The sequence below is a fragment of the Zingiber officinale genome, chromosome 6B (assembly GCF_018446385.1).
Source record: "Zingiber officinale cultivar Zhangliang chromosome 6B, Zo_v1.1, whole genome shotgun sequence".
Lineage (NCBI taxonomy): Eukaryota > Viridiplantae > Streptophyta > Magnoliopsida > Zingiberales > Zingiberaceae > Zingiber > Zingiber officinale.
Window position 1 is genome coordinate 116,847,273 of NC_055996.1, and position 17,392 is coordinate 116,864,664.

At 36.0% G+C, this 17,392-nt stretch overlaps 1 protein-coding gene and 1 pseudogene across 1 annotated transcript; both read right to left on the reverse strand.

The window, feature by feature from the left end:
- Nucleotides 1-2,401: 2,401 nt before the first annotated feature.
- Nucleotides 2,402-3,134, reverse strand: LOC121990575 (DNA polymerase epsilon subunit 4-like). Its single transcript, XM_042544685.1, has one exon. It carries the CDS (start codon nucleotides 3,051-3,053, stop codon nucleotides 2,631-2,633), a length of 423 nt encoding a protein of 140 aa, XP_042400619.1. The 5' UTR covers nucleotides 3,054-3,134; the 3' UTR covers nucleotides 2,402-2,630.
- A 2,150-nt stretch (nucleotides 3,135-5,284) lies between these two features.
- LOC121991434 lies at nucleotides 5,285-16,665 on the reverse strand (annotated as a pseudogene).
- Nucleotides 16,666-17,392: the final 727 nt, after the last annotated feature.

Consider the following 17,392-nt stretch of genomic DNA (forward strand, 5'->3'; position numbering starts at 1 on the left):
AAAAATAAACTATATAGGTTAATACCGAATTAATCAAATTTATTTAAAAAATAATAAAAAAATTATACCAAAGTAACCTAATTAATTGAATACTCATCCTAAAAATTAGAAAAGATAAAAATTTGACATAATTTTCAGGAGGAATCAGTTTCCTGTCTTCATCATGAATTTATTCTATTCATGCCTTAAATCATTTATATAATTTCCACACTCACAATCATGAATATATTCTCAATCAAATCTTTTTGTTGGTTAATTGTTAGATTCTGCTTCTTAATTAGTATAAAATATGAATTAAATTTTTATATGAAAAATATATTGTTTTTTTTCTTATTTGATATGAGATAAAAAAATATGCATATTACATTCTTCTAGGGTTGTGTTGGCAATGGTTTGATCTAACTGTAGTGGAATTTTGTTGACATGGAATTAACTTAACTATGGTTAACCAAGGAACTAGAATTAAATGAGAAAAAAAAAACAACATGAGTGGATGTGTCATTATTACTGCTAGCCTTTTTCCTTCATTTGGTTTCATTATTGAACGCATGAAATGCATGGATTTACTTTTAGTATTAACTTTCTTTAAAGAATATTGTGGTTCAGCGTTTTTCACACGGACCATGAAATGTTTGAACATTTAACAAAAAAAAATGTTTGAATATTATTTATTTATTAAAAATAAAACTAATTGCATGCAGAAGTGTTTTTCTCCGTTGAAATCGGACAAAAATAACATACAGAAAGAAAATTTTATCAGTTTTCTTTTAATATATTCTTCCCTTCAGGAATGCACACTAAGCTTTTATTTTAACTAATATATCAAATAAAATAGATTAGCATACTTTGTATTTTTCTTCTTTTTTAGAGAAAAAACAAAAAACAGTACCGTCGGCAGTTTGATGTGGGAACGAGTTCTGGATTTATCGTAGGAAGTCCAACAGCATCACCATCAGTTGGTAGTAGTAACACTCTAGATTTTATTGTTTATGTACCGCTTTAAGCAAAAGGTTAAGAACTTAAACACTGATTATCAAGTATTTTTCTAATTATATTAACCAACTAGTCGGCAAGACACTACTTGAGGTGGTATTGTTATAAGTTAAGCTTAATCCATGTATTTAAAAAACAAGTCAAATTGGACTAGACTAAAGACTTGGCAATACCTGTCGGCAAACAGGAATGTGAATTAATTATTTGCTTTCTTGTTCTTTGAAAAGTATAGAATCAGTCACGTTCAGCATTCAATAAAAATGAACAGTTGGGTGCACAAAGTTTTTACTATGCAAGATTCATTATATGCAATTTCACCCTTATTTTTTAGAAAAAGCTATTTCTAAGATTCAAACTCGTAATTTTTTTGTCACAAAATAATAACTTTACGTTCCGCATTCAATGCTTTGTGAAATAACACGTTGGTTGTAAGAGCTCAGCTCAGTCTAGAATCAAAATAAAGCATCAAACCAAGCAAAGATTATAGATACAGGCAGTTATTTGATCTATCGAATTAAATTTATATTATTTCTTGTAAAGGAGAATTTAAATCAGATCAAATAGTTTCAGACCAAAGGGACAAACAGACTGTAAATAGCATATGTTAACTTTATCCAACAATAAGAAATAGAAACTTATCATTCAAAATATATATATATATTAAAAAAATCAACATTTTCTTATATAAATATTAAATACATTAATATATTCCCTAAACATATTACAATACTCCATAAATATTTAAATTAATTTTATTTTTATTTTTTTTAACTAAATACTATAACCTAATTAGAAAATCTAAACCCTAGAGATAAAATCTTTAAAAAAAAATTAACTTGAACATTATAATGTAATTAGGAAGCCTGAATATATATATATATATATATATATATATATATATATATATATAAAATATTCTTGTTCTTCCTGCGAGGGATTAACTAGATTATGCATACCACTGCCAACCTAGGCAGATGCGCGCTGGTGTGGTTTTGCATTCTCACAAATTGCATAAAAAACATTTTCTTTGTGTGAGCTGATGCACCTTTAAGCTGTATCTTAATTTTAAGGCAAAAGATTTATCTGTATTTGAGCTGATGCACCTTTAAGCTGCAGTATAGAGGAAAGGTACAGGATGAGTTTCAAAATCGTCCATCAATTCTTGGCATACTTACATCTATGCTTAGGTGCATCATGCTTTATCCCCTGTATATTTCTAGTTTCAAAAGGATCATTTTTACCTTTTAGTTTCCTCACAATTTTTTACTCTAATTGTTCTTATATACACACAGGAAAACAAAAATATTTTTTACTAGCATGCCATCTCCCAAAGCACTTGAGGGATTCCATGGAATGGACCTCCTGCTCTTTTGGAGTAAAAAATCTCCAATTCTAACGAATCAACAAATCAATCAAACAAATTAATGATCTAATCAATAACAACAGCTACAGAGATCATAACCGAAAAAACACAGATCATTGCAAGACATCAAACTGTTGCCAAGTATCAATTCCAAAAAAAAAGAACAACTGTCAGTTACTCCTGACCATTCAATTCACAAGGATACGCACTTCTACATGTCTAGGAAAAAAACACTGGAGAGACTCACCGAGACGTACCATGATCGCGTTCAAACCTACGAGGGTTTCCGGAAGAATTCATCAATGCGGCGGGTGCCGGACGGCAGGGGCTTCCCCTCGGCGGATCTGGTCTTGGCGCCCGACGCGGGTTTGGGAGGCGGCGGAGTCGCCTTGGGTAGGCAATCGAGGAGGAAATCGGCCGTGGGTCGGTGGGCGCGAACCGCCGAGCGGATGTGGTCGGGCTTGATGGTGCGTCGCTTCTTCTGAATAACTGCGGATCGGGCGCCGAGGACGAGGGAGTCGAGGAAGAGGTCGGCGGAGAGGGAGATGAGGAAGAGGGCCTCCGAGTTCAGCTTGCGGATCTCGTTATCAAGCTTCACGATCTTCTTCACCCGGCCCGTCGGGAACGACGGGACCAGCGCTTCCCCGCCCCCTTCTTCTTCTTGCTCTCCTTGCTCGTGATGCGTAGCTTCTTCCATGCTGGGATCTCAATGCGGAGGACGAAGCGGTGCCGTGGTCTAACTAAACACTCAATTGGGGAAATGTTTCCCGCCAAAAGAAGAGCCACGACCGACCAGTGAGGTGCTCTACTAAATGGCCCAGATTTTATAATCATTAGGGCCGATGGGCCAAACCCATAAATTGTCACAAATAAAGTATTGTTCATTCATGTGTAATTTAAAATGTTTTTGCCCTAAGAAAATCAATGTTGCATAATCAATCAAGTTTAAATGCTTCTACTTCCTTCAATATCATCCCGAGGCTATGATACTGCGATAGGATATTTAGATTATCATCTAAACATTTGTTATGCGTATTTCCTGATTTATTCTAATAATTGATGGAAAAATTTTATGAGATCAGATCGATCATTCTAGACTAGTTAATGAGATTAACTGAATTTTTTTACATAAAATAAAATCAAATTTAAAAGACTCCAAGTATATTTAATAGTTCTTATTTATGTTTATGGATTCATATTTATAAAACATATTTATACTAAAATTCATGTCCTCCATGAGTTAAAATCCGACTAAACCAACAAATTTTATAATTTCCACGTCACTCCAATAATTTTATATACCAAATAATCATAATGCAGTCATAAATATCTTACAATTTCTTCTATCGCCCAAATAATTTTATATAATATTCAGTTGAAAAAATAATTTATAATGATTTACCCCCGATTCAACTGCTCAACTGCCGAAATCAATTTTTAAACGTGTCGAGCAGGAAGCAAGTCGCACCCCTCGTACGAGGCTCTCTGTCTCCATTACATCATAGGTAAACTAACCCCAAACTTCAACAGATCAGAAATTTCGAACTTTCTAGAATTTGCCATTTGTGTAATATACCACGAGATTTCGATCATTTCAAGAATCAAGAGCGTTTAAATGGAAGGATCAATCACTTTCAGATCCGCAAGAAATCAATGCAAACAATCCTTAATTTGTTGGAAAACAGTGGGACATTACTAAACCATACTGCGTTCACGTTGTTACAGACATTGCTACAAACACCACACAACTACATTACGTATTATTTGCCGAAGCATCGAGCTTCACAGAATAGAACAAAAGAAAGGCATCTACAGCAAGCATGGAAAATAGCAGCAGATCCAAGTAGCAGATAAATAATCGCAGCAGGTTTTATATGATCAATCACATGATCACTGCTCACGCGACCTTGACCTCGTCAACTTTGGGCTTCTTGGGCTCCGCTTCTTGACGGTGACAGAGAACGCCGCCCTGGCACACGGCGGAGACAGCATTGATGTCTACGTTGTTAGGGAGAGCAAACTTGCACATGAACGTGCCAACGCAGCACTCCATCGCAGGTACTTGGCATTGCCCTCTTCCGCACGATGCTCCATCCGAAGGTACTTGGCATTGCCCTCTTCCTCACGGCGCTCCATCCACATGATTTCTTTTTTTTTGTTTTGTTTTGCTTTCGTTTGGCTATTATCTTATAAAATATTCAGAATAGTAAATCTCTTATAACATCTTATCAAGAAAATAAGTCTGCCCTTTGTGAATCTCTTACAAACATTCTTTTGATTGAACCAAAGTTGAGTATGGGAAGATTATGCTTTACTATATAGAGGATTTACTCAAAAGTGCAAGTGTAAATCAGATCGATCATCGTGTTTCAGATGGAGGTCGAGGCGGGCATTGACATTTTACGAGGGATCGCTTGACAACTAGAGCAGGCAGAAGAAATGAAGTGAACATATGGCCTTTCTCATTGCCCATTCATATAAAACCATAACGCATAAAACCTTTATCAATGCAATGCATGATGTTGTTTATCATGAATTTTAAGCTGTATAATTAACATATTTTAATCTGTCGGCTGAATTAAATCAAAATGCCTAATTGAAAGTATCTATAAAAATTATAGGACTGATAACTGAAGCTTCTTTTTTTTCATACCCGCATGAATGATCACTTTGGTTAAACTCCATTACCTTACCCTTTCAGTTACTTGGATTATTTCCATACCTAGAGATTTCGTTTTGGGACAAGGGTAACTCAGATAATAACTGCCAATATAAGAGGCATGGGGTTAAAGCTGTCTTTTTAAGACTGAGGCGAAAAGATGGTCCAGTACGAGGAAGAATTAGAAAAACAATACCAGAGAAATCCAAAATACTAAACTATTATCTGCATATTTAGGCCTAACAATTCTATCGTTTTTTTAAAAAAAAATGACATACATGAAATAGTACGAGGGTAGCCAAACTTACCTCCAACTACAGTTAAACAAAGACACCCAAGATTTACACGTATTTCAAATTAGAACATAAACGGGACAGAAAAACACAACTCTCCAACCATCAAGGTGGGCACCGAACACTTTTAAAATCTCAGCAATATATCACCAAAAAAGAACATAGCAAGTTCAGACTTAGAGCTTTTCCAACAGTACACGAACATAGTAGCAAGACCAGTCCACCAGAAAAGATTCGCCAATATAGACTCAAGAGAATGAAGGTGAAATGTGTCAATAATATACCAATAGAAGTCGATCCTATCACTGATACCAAATAGGAAATCCCATATCACATAAGAGACCCACCAAATCCGAGGGGAGCATCACTTCATTTGATCCAAAAACTAACCATATTTACATGAAGTTCTCAGATAAGGCAATCCAATCCTATCCACCCTACAAATCCCAAAAAGATTCCTATCAATCACATTACCCTAAGGATTCTCTCCATAGGACCTTTATAGGCCTGATTGGCCATATAATCTGTCGCCGCATTAGCCTCTCTATAAACATGACAGAATCTAATACAATAATCCCTAATGACTTTTTGAATTCTAATTACCATATTTATGATCTCCCAATAGAACCATAAAGACTGCAAAATTTTCAGAGCCATCAATGAATCAGATTCCAACCATAATGGAAACATATGCTTATCAAAACATAGTTCCAAACCCTTTAGAATCCCAAACAACTCAACCCGAAGATTGGATCTCATCCCTATCAATACGTGCAAAGCAAAAATCACCTTACCTTCATCATCTCTAACAATAGCCCCATAAGAGGATAAACTAGGATTTCCTTTGGCACATCCATTTGTATTTAATTTAAATCTACATTTTGATTTTCTCCAATATACAACATCAATAACGTTAATAGTAACACACTTCACGGGAATCCCGAACAAACTAGCAATCAAAGTAGAACCTTTCTAGTTCTTGTTTTGGATAGTACTTGTCATTCTAACACAATGGTATCTAGTAACATTTCTACTAATTAACCGAGCCTCAGGTTTGATATCTCTATGCTTAGCATCATTTCTCGCTTTCTATAAAAACCAAATGATTAAAAAAGGAACAATCTCCCTTGCCCCGAAGACCAGTCCCTGCCATTCTTCCAATTTTCAAAAAATCTCCATTTACTCACACAAAACATCTTAGCAAAGAAAACCCAAACTTCTTTAGCTACTGGACCATCAAAAAATAGGTGCTCCCATGATCAACTTCAGCATAGCATTAACACTTTGATACCAGATTCACTCTTCTTTGTAGCAGCTCGTCCACAGGTAATCATTTCTTTAAATACCTCCAGACAAAAACTGCTATGGTTGGAGATAGCATTCTACTCCAGATTGCTACCCAGATTCCACCAGCATGATACTTCTGCCTTACTTGATTCCAAGTAGATTTCAATGAGAATTTACCATCACCGGCTGGTTTCCACATTAATTTATCAACTTCATCTGGTAATAAAGCTGTGCCGATCACTTCAGCTACCACCTCAGCTTCTAACACAGCCTCCAGCTCACATTGAACTCATCCTCTACCATCCAAGAACTTAGAAACTGTGAGCATTCTGCAATCTACATTAATCATCCCTAGAAAAAGAGGCCCCCCATCAAAGCTGTCATACCAAAAATCCACCTGCCCCTTACCGAAGCTCCATCCAATCAGAATTTCTGCTACAACTCTGCTTTTAATCAATCTTTTCCACCAAGGAGAAGCATTACTTTTAATAGAAACAATAACCGGACACTCCTTACTACAATATTGCTTAAGTAGATACCATGCCCAAGGTATATTATGTTCTCTGAATCTAAACCAAAGTCTTAAAGCCACGGCACAGGCAACATCCAAGAGTTTCCCCACACCAAGGTCCCCTTCCAACTTTGGTTTGCAAACATCTTTCCATGCTATCCAGTGTATACTTTTTTTCAATTCTGTAGACCTCCAAAAGAAGTTGGCGAATATCATTTCTAGTTGATGGAGAACACACAATGGAGGGAGTAAAACCTGAAGCAAGTACATAGGAATGGATGACAAAACACTTTGTATTAAGACAAGCCTTCAACCAAAGGAAGGTCTAGCAATATTCCAGACAAGGAGTTTCATTCTAACTTTATCTAACAATAGCTGATAGTATACTGATTTCCTCATTCCTGCCACTATTGGAACACCCAAGTATGTTATAGGAGCAACACCTTCTGAAAATCCAGTTACCATAGCTATTATATGTCTCCTATCCACCAAAATATTTTTAGAAGGAAAGAAATAACTCTTAGAAGCATTCACTTCTTGCCCAAAACATGCTATATAGAAATCCAAGAACTTCTTGACACATTTGACATGATTAAGGAACAATTCAGTAGGATCATGATATCATCCGCATAGGCTAAATGAGAAATCCTATATTCACATCCAGTGGCAAAATATAGCTGACGTGAGCTATTGAAGAGCTGATCCAAACCTCTTGATAAAAATTCTGCCGATGTAATGAATAGCAAAGGAGAAATAGGATCCCCTTGTCTTAGACCTCTTTTAGAATGAAAGAAACCTGATAGTCTCATTAATCCTTACAGAAAACCAGCAATCAGTTATTATGCATCTTTTAATTATACCCATAAAACAATCAGAAAACCTGAAAGCCTTCATCACATTAAGTAGAAAAACCCATTGCACCCTATCTATCATAGGCTTTAGCCATATCCAACTTCAATATCAGATTCCCACCACGGACCCTATAATTTAGCTTATGATTAAGCTCAAGATGAATATTGCAGAAATTAACCTTCCTTTGACAAAACCACTCTGAGATGGAGAAATCAGCTTGAACATCACCGAATTTAGCCTATTAGCAACCATCTTTGAAACAATTTTGTTAAATACATTACATAAGCTAATAGGTCCAAAATCTTTCCATTGTAACACATTATTACACTTTTGAATTAAAACAAGAGTTGTAGCAGCCATACCCCTTGGGAATGTCCCACCATTGAAGAAGTCCAAAACTGCCTCAAGCACATCTTCCTTAATAGTCTCCCAACACTCATAAAAAGCAACAGAGAACCCATCCGGCCCAGAGCCCATCCTCATGTATATCCCAAACCACTTGCTTAACCTCCTCCATGGTTGGATTTTTTGACAAAGCAATATTTTCATTAGCGTCAATTAATGCTGAAATCTGTTCCATGTTATCAGTATGTAGAACTTCTACCTCATTGGCTAACAAGTTCTCAAAGAAAGAAACCCAAAAGTTTGTATAAGCTCAGCTTTTTCCAAACATGAGCCTCCCTCCCAGATTCTAAACATTCTCCCTGCTAACCTACGTTTTTGAACCAAATTGTGGAATAACTTTGTGTTTCTATCCCCTTCTCCCATCCATTTGGTAGCTGCTTTTTGTTTCCAAAACATTTCCTCCATGTGTAGAGTTTTAAACAAAGAAGCTTGTGATTCCCCCATCTGAATTCTATTCACCACAGAAGGATCGGCACCAAACTTTTTCTCAACCGCAGCATACCTCTCCTCCTCCAGCTTCACTTTGTCATGAATATTACCAAATACAACTTCATTCCACCATTTCAAATGATCCAATCCTTTTAATTTGATCTGCAATTTTTGAAGACCATATTTATAACAGGGCAGCATCCAATTCAGCTTCACAGTAAGGGGAAATTATGATGTTTGATCCACATCTTCTGAAACCTAAAGGAGGCTCTAGGAGGAGAAGAAACCGAAATATTAATCAATAAAGTACAATGATCAGATGTTGCTCTGCTTAAATGCTCCACACGCACCACCAAATCCTTATCATTCCAAGAAGGAGAAATTAAAATCCTATCTAACCTCTTTCATATTCTCTTATTTGTCCAAGTAAATTTATCCCCAACAAAACCATGATCCGACAAACCTGATAGCATCAAGAAATCATTGAATTCTTTAATAGCTCCCGGCCTTAACAGAACACCCTTAGATTGTTCATCAATACTGGAGATCACATTGAAATATCCTCCCACCAACCAGCAAACATCATCAATAGGTTTAACATCCAGCAACCTTTCCCACAAAATTCTCATTTCACCACTGTTACACTTGGCATACCGATCCGAGATAAAAATACTACTAGGAAGCAATTGAGAGCTTATTTTGAGATGCATAAACTGTTCATGATCAAGCAAAATATCACAAACGATATTGGCATCATGAAGAAACCAAATTTTACCAGATATAGCTGATTCAAATCTTGATCTTCTAATCATTAAAGCCTCATCCAACTCAATAAAGGGTTCCCCATGAAATTTAAATGATAAATTTCTTTTAAAAAATAAATTCTTCTCATAGATGCATCATTCCCTATTCCTCTAATATTCCAAATTAAACCAGCCATTAAAAATCAGCAGAGGTGGAAGTCCGTATCATTTAAGTTTTACGTTATTCATCATTTTAAGTATTCCTGGATCCCAATCTGGCCGCTGTCTAACTGCACCACCACTAGACTCATCATTCAGAACGGAGCTGCCTTTCTTGATCACAAGATTATCCAAATCCAAATCCTCCATTTAAACAAAAGATTTAGAAATATCTAAACCTCCTACATCCTCCTCTTCTGAAGAAGCTATGATCACCCCAGATCAGAATCATCAATAGGCAAAAAATTATGTTCCTGTAACAATTTTTTCCCCTGAGCTTTACCCTTTCTCTATGGCATACCATCCGACCTTGTATTTTTTGAGATTTCAGCCACAGCTACACCCTCCCCCCTATATGGCTTTGTTCCATAAGAAACATGAACCCCAACCTCCTCATGTACCATCTTCTGATTCACAATTAATTCCTCTTCTCTATCTCTAATATCGAGATTATGCAGATCCAGCACATTCTCCTCCATTCTGGAAAGAGTTTTCAACAGAAAAACCCTCCACAGACCCAACCTCGGGAGCTGAAACAGATTTTTTCCTTTGGAATCCATGCTGGCTTCCCTGCTCCAGCTTTCAAAGACACTACCTCAGAATCCCCTGGATGGGCTTCTACACACTCTTTAGGTATACCTTCCAGATGTTTGTCCTCCTTCAAATCCCTAGGATCTTCCCCCACAATAGCAGAGCTCTGTTTCCCAACACCCCTAGCTGGGTTTGGATGATAACCATTACCATAACATTCCTCAACTGAATGTCCTAAATGCTGGCAGTGTAGGCAGTATTTAGGTTGGCGTTCATAGATACCTTTTGTAATCTCCTGTCCTCTCCAATACCAATCGAGAAATCTTCAATCTTTGGTTTCAAAAGATCGATCTCTACACAAACTCTCGCCATTGTCAGCCTAGAGTCATCCTCTGTAGCTTGATCAACTTTCAGAGGCCTTCCAACAATATTCGCAGCTGCAAACAACCCCTTTTTGCAGAACATATGTATGGGAAGATCAGGAAGCTGGATCCAGACCGGAATCACAGAGGATTCAGCCTCATAGGGAAACTTTGGCGACCACTTAAAGATCCTCATAGGAAAGCACCCTATACACCAAATCCCCTCGTCCAAATCCTAGCCATATCCTCAATTGATGATAGGTGGATGAACACATGCCCAAACCTCATAAACCTGATATTGTAGAAACTGGACAGCCACAGATTCGCGAAGGATTGAATAATCGTCATCTGATTTGATCTCGACTCCAAAAATTTCCCAATAAGAGCAAAACGAAAGGCATTGGACATACCAGAAACCTCTTCCTCTGTGTAGAATATCGCAGGTTTGTTATTGTAGACTGTGGCTCGTTTGTAGTCCTCCCCCACTCCATCGAAACTTTTCTCCGCCGCCCACGGCAACACCGGCTTCAGAGCTTCTGCGTATGAAACCTTAGACAACAGGCGCAAATCTTGAGATAGAAAAAAGGGGAAACCGATCTGGCACCGGCGTCGGCTGCATCACGCATCAAGCTTCCAAATTTCCATCTTTCGTTGCTTCTGCGATAGTCGATCCCTCGCAAAGCAGCCATGATTTGGGCGAGAAAGAGAGCAAGGTGGAGGAGAACGATGACGAAGTTGACGGAGATGAGGACGAGGAAGCCGAATCATACGTTTAAAATATAATTTTATATAATAAAATAAATAACAAAGTTTGTCCATCAAGAACTCTTAATATCATCGAATGATGCTTATCCAACTTGTTTGCCCATCAAATAATCTTCTCTATGGGAATTATTTGTACGAATACAAAAACATCCATTTAACTTTTAAGCAGCAAGGAAAGTGGTAGACAATGTAAAAGAGCAACTACTATTACTGCTATGTTAGAAAATCACAATTATTCATACAATATTGTTATCCGAACTAGAAATTGCAAGTGAGGAATACCAACTTGTTTACTTGGCATTTAACCGGCCAATTTCCTCTTTTTTCCTTCAAATGTATCACATTGTATGTTTTTTTCCTTAGTCAACCAAATTAAGAACTTTTCCTAATGGACCGCCTATTTTTAAAACTTCAATAAGGCGAGAAAAATCATGTAAAGCGCATTTTAACCTCTCAAAAGACGTGTGCTTAAGGGTGTTTCATTCAAGTACTGCACCTAGGTCACTGCCCAAACACAAATGCACGCTTGGCTGTGGCTTGCAACTAGGCACAGTGAGGCACGCGCTTTTCACAACTATGAGTACCCCTATAGTTTGAACAATTTTGTACATCTTCTTTATTCTTATATAAGGGAGATAGACTGCTTACCCTCCATTGATTAGGCAATTTTTTAATTTACAATATCAGGTTGAATAACTTTGTGAGTCATTCAATATCTTATTTCCCAAGGCATTTTCATATCTCTATCGAAATATGTCCAACTGTTTTTCAATTATGAATTCATTTAAAGCTTCTTATGCTCATAAGGTTTGAATTTTACGATAAAAATTTAAATTTGTATACTAACATACTTAAATTTCCTAAATTAAGTTGGTCATCTAAACCTTCATTAAAAAGTTGATGAAAATACATTTTCCATCGCTCTTTTATTTTCTCATCATTTATTAATACCCTATAGCATTCATCTTTAATATATCTTATTTTGATAAGATCTCTCGTCTTCCTCTCTCTCACTTTAGTTATTCTATAAATGTCGTTTTTCCTTGTATCTAATTTTTTACATAAACGTTCAAAAATTTCATTCTTAGCTTCATTTGCAGTTTTTTTTTTTTTTTTGCATCTTTCGTGGCAACGGCATATTTTTTTAAGTTTTCCTCATTCTTAAAACTATATAATTCCTTATAGGCTATTCGTTTTTTCTTTCACTTTCTCTTGTATTTTCTTATTCCACCTCCGAGATTATTTACTTGATGCTCGCCCCTTTGACTCACCGAGTACACTCTTAGCTACTATTTTCAACTTTAATACCATCTTATCCCAAGTCGTATTTGAGTCGCCATATATTTCTCATAATAATTGTAATCCTACCTATCCTTAAATATGTTTTGTTTCTCATCCTTTAACTTTCATCATTTAATTCTAAGAGTCGTGCATACTATACTTGAGACGTATATCCAACACTACTAACGATAAGCCCTAAGATGACTTGTAATAATAATCAACATTTGAAATAAAGTTTTAATCTATTTCCTAATCAAGCCGAAAAGTACTTATTAATCCAGGCCAAAACTCAACATTGAGTCTTTTAGTTGAATAACATTGCTTCTCTAATATGTTCAAGTCAATAGAGAGCGTTCTTAAATTTTTACGAAAATCACATTACAATCTTTACAAATCTTTCTAATATTCTTTAATTTATGATTTATTATTCTCACTTTTGAATATTGACCAAATGTTCTTCTCTTTTCTTAGAAAACATATTGGCTAGTATAAAATCAAATGTTGTCACAGAATCCAATATAGTTTTTCCTTCTTCATTTCTTGTTTCAAACTCATAACCCCTATGTACTCTATCATATTTCTCATTTTTCACTCATACATACTCATTAAGATCTCTTCATATTAAAATCATTTTGGTTGGTGAAATATTTTGTAATACCTCATCTAGATCGTCCCAAAATATAAATTTGATATGTCCATCTAATCATTTGAAGTGTATATATGCTAATTACTTTAATAAATTTTTTCGCTGCAACTATCTTCTATCCCCTTTCTAAGTACTCCTATTATTTCATCCTTTAACGAACTATCTACAATAATATCTACTCCATTTCTTGTTTTACTCCTTCATGTGTACCATAACTTAAAACTTAAATTCTCTATCATCTTTGTCTTCTCTCCGACACATTGTCTCTTGTAAATGGGAATATTAATTCTTCTCCTAATTATAACATCGATTACCGCCATTGTTTTACCAATGAGCGTTTCTATGTTCCATGTTCAAATCTTAGACCATTAATTTTCCTATAATATTTGTTCTTATTTAATGTGAATGAGAAATTAAAGAAATAAAAGATCCCAACTATAATATATGACTGTTTTGTGCGTTCAAATAGTAAACCAACATTCAGAAATATTTGCATGAGCAGGGCCGAGTCTAGAACATACCTGGAGGTGGGGGGCACCAGGACCTAATTTGGCGATTTCGGGACTAACTTTCTGTCCAGCTTCTAATATCTTGATAAGATCATTGGCAAATCTTGCATTAGCTGCAGTGAAGAATGAATATGCTGTGCCTTTAGCCCCAGCTCTTCCCGTTCTGCCAATTCGGTGCACATAATCCTCCAAAGATCTAGGAAAGTCATAGTTGATCACATATTTCACATCCTTCACATCTGTAATGAGATGCAAAAGAAAATGTTAATGCTCCTTTTGCTGACAGAATATCACCTCAATTATGAAGAGGCATACCCAAACTGCGAGCAGCGACATCAGTAGCAGTCATTAAGGGACTTTTCCCTGATTTAAATTCTGAGAGAAACCAATCTCTTTCAGCTTGACTTTTATCCCCATCAATAGATAGAGCAGGCCAACCATCCAAACGTAGCTGTCTTGTGATCTGATCACAGCCCTTCTTGGTGTCCATAAATATCAAAATTCAGCTGCCATCCATTATGTCGTCCAACAGATTAAACAATCTGGCAAGGAAAAGAATTTTTATCTGCATGTCATTCCACCACCATGACAGTAAAGCAATAAATATAAATGCATCGTACTTGTTGGTGTATCGCAAGATTGGCTTTCAAGTCAATAGAACCAACAATCACCTAAAGTAAGGGTAATCGATACGATGAGATGTAGCAAAAAAATATAGCACAGTGAGTTCAACTGTTGATTGTGTTTTTCAGCAACAAAGAACAATACACTACCTTGTATGGGTTGAAGAGAAACTGCATTGCAAGTTGCTCAACTTCCTTGGGCCAAGTAGCACTCCAGTAAAGAGTTTGGCGATCTGGGAGAATCTACCATGAAGAAAAAGGAAGTGACAATAAGAATAAAAAACATATAATCAAATTCAGTCTTCTAGAGAAAAATTCTGAACTTTAAATGACTTGATTTACTAAGAAGTCCAATATTAGAATGATAAATGTGTTGGTTCATATTTTAGTTTAAACAGGTCAAGAACTTGTGGCAACTTGTGATTTTACAGAAGACATTCAGGCTCACCCAAAATGTAGAGAATCTAGAGATTGCAGTAAGTTCAACACAATAAAGAGATTTATGATGAATAAAGTAGCGGCACCACAATCTTGATCAAAGCTATATTTGCGGCTAATTTCTTGGTGTTAGTCATCAAGATATAAAGAAAAACAAATCTAGAATGTTGTAGATAAGAACACCACGTGATTACTCCAATAAAAAAAAAAAACCAGAATCAACTTGTTTGATATAAAGAAAAACAAATCTAGAATGTTGTAGATAAGAACACCACGTGATTACTCCAATAAAAAAAAATACCAGAATAACTTGTTTGATTATAAATTATACGAAAAAGGTTACCTATCCGTAGGTTCACTACCAAGAGGAAAAGATAGGATGAAAAGCAAGCCAACTTTCAATAGCATAGTTATATAAAAGGTTGCCCATGACCATGAGCTTCAATGCTAAGAAGAGAAAACAAGAAAACGTTCCAACTCATTCTAAATAGTGATACCTACAAGACTATAACAAATTTATTCCAAGATTTTGCCACATTACATTTTACATACTAAAGCATACCCCTCAAAAATTAAATATTGAGACAGAACTGATAATAAATTGCCATTACAAGCCATTGAGGAAAAAACTACATTAATCTGTAATGTTTGACACAAAATAAAGTAACTCCACATACAAACTTCTCAATCTAATAATTTTTTTAAAAAAAAAAGTACCTGGGAAACAATTTTCCTAATTTGTTGATCGAAGCCCATGTCCATCATTCGATCAGCCTCGTCCAGAACAAGATAAGTTACTCTTCTTAAATTTGTATGATGTGATTCCAGCATATCAATAAGACGTCCAGGTGTAGCAATAACAATCTCAGCACCTGAGTGAAGAAAGCATTATCCAGATATGCAATTGCATGGGAAATTAGCATACTAATGCAATGGTTTAAAAGATTTTTAAAAGGCAGTAACTACAAAATCAACATTAAAGTTAATGCAATAAAAAGGGCAACCCAATGCATAAAGTTCCAGTCAATGCAGAGTCCCGGGGAAGGGTCTATTGTATGTAACTTTACCCCTTTACAAGAGGTTGTTTCCGAAGTTAATGCAATATACTGTCATGAATTAATCATGCTCATACCCTTTCAATTACAGTGAATTTATTATATCCTCTTGACATTGATAACATATTCCAATTAATTTTTCTCTTGAATTGCTTCTCTTTTCTTCTTATTATATATTTGAAGTAAAATTTGGTTTTATTTTATTTTTGTTTTATACAATTTAAGCTATGATGGCAGCATGGTATTCTAGCTGGCTTTATTAATTTTAACTGGGATACCTAGTAGTAGGATGGTACATTTATATAGAGATAGATATTGGAGTACTGGATAACAGTGGAGGCTCGCGGCTTGGGGACGTCGCGAGCCTCCACTGTTATCTCCCTCTTCCTGCGATACGCTTCCACCTCCCCCTCGGTCTGGCGATCACGGAGGACGACTCCACATAGAAGTTCTTCTCGAAGGGGGTCAGCAGGTCCAAGTCCGCGCCGCCTCCCGTGTCTCGCTTGCCAGAGAACTCGAATCCCCTGATGTAGCTCTGAGAACCGCTTCCCAGTCCCGTATCGCTGAAACGGGCAGAAAAACAACATGAAACCCCACCGTTTCATCTTTCCCTGGGTTTAGGGTTACAGGATGGACTCAGGATTACCTCTCCGTTCGCGGTAGGAGCCGGGGTCGGAGGCGCGACCGTCGTAGCGGCTCATCCTTCTCTAAGAAAACCTGAAGAGATCACGATCTCGTCGTCGCTTCGCCTGAACTCCGCTGAAGGTGGAGATAGTGCAGAGCAAAATAGGCCTTTAGTGTCGAGGGGCGACATTGGAAATGGAACAGGGGGCCTTTAGGAGTTAACCATGTTTGTTTTGACTCGGTCGAACAGCAAATGTTCAGTTGGGCCCATAATCTTCTAGATACATCATCGTCTTCGTCTGGACTGATTTTGGATTACACTAAAATTATGCATTTGTACTAAAAACTCATTTATATTAATTTAATTATTAAAAATATATATAATATATAAGCGTCTCTATGAACTCGTTATTAATTTTTCTTCGACTGCAATTAAAAGAGGTTATAAGTATTTCCTAATTTATTTTAATGATCGATGGCAAATTTTCATAGAACTCATTCCAAAAAATATTTACATTACCAACCTAATATTTTTGATGGAAGTATAAAAAAATTTGATGATGATATTTTTATGACCATTCTTCTAAAAACAAAAATCAGAGGACCAAATACTTAAAATTAAGGGTAATTCAATGTTTATAAAGTTAAACAATAACGAAGGCAATACATAAAATAACAAATATCAAATAATCTAAGTATATTAGACTAATGAAACAATAAAAAGAGATGGGAAAATACTCATTACAATTAAATATGAAACGACTTTATTTTTTGTTATGATCGGTGAAAAATTTTTGTGGAATA

What these genes read in the sequence shown, in the direction of transcription:
- LOC121990575 (XM_042544685.1), bottom strand. Translation starts at nt 3,053, where the DNA reads ATGGAAGAAGCTACGCATCACGAGCAAGGAGAGCAAGAAGAAGAAGGG.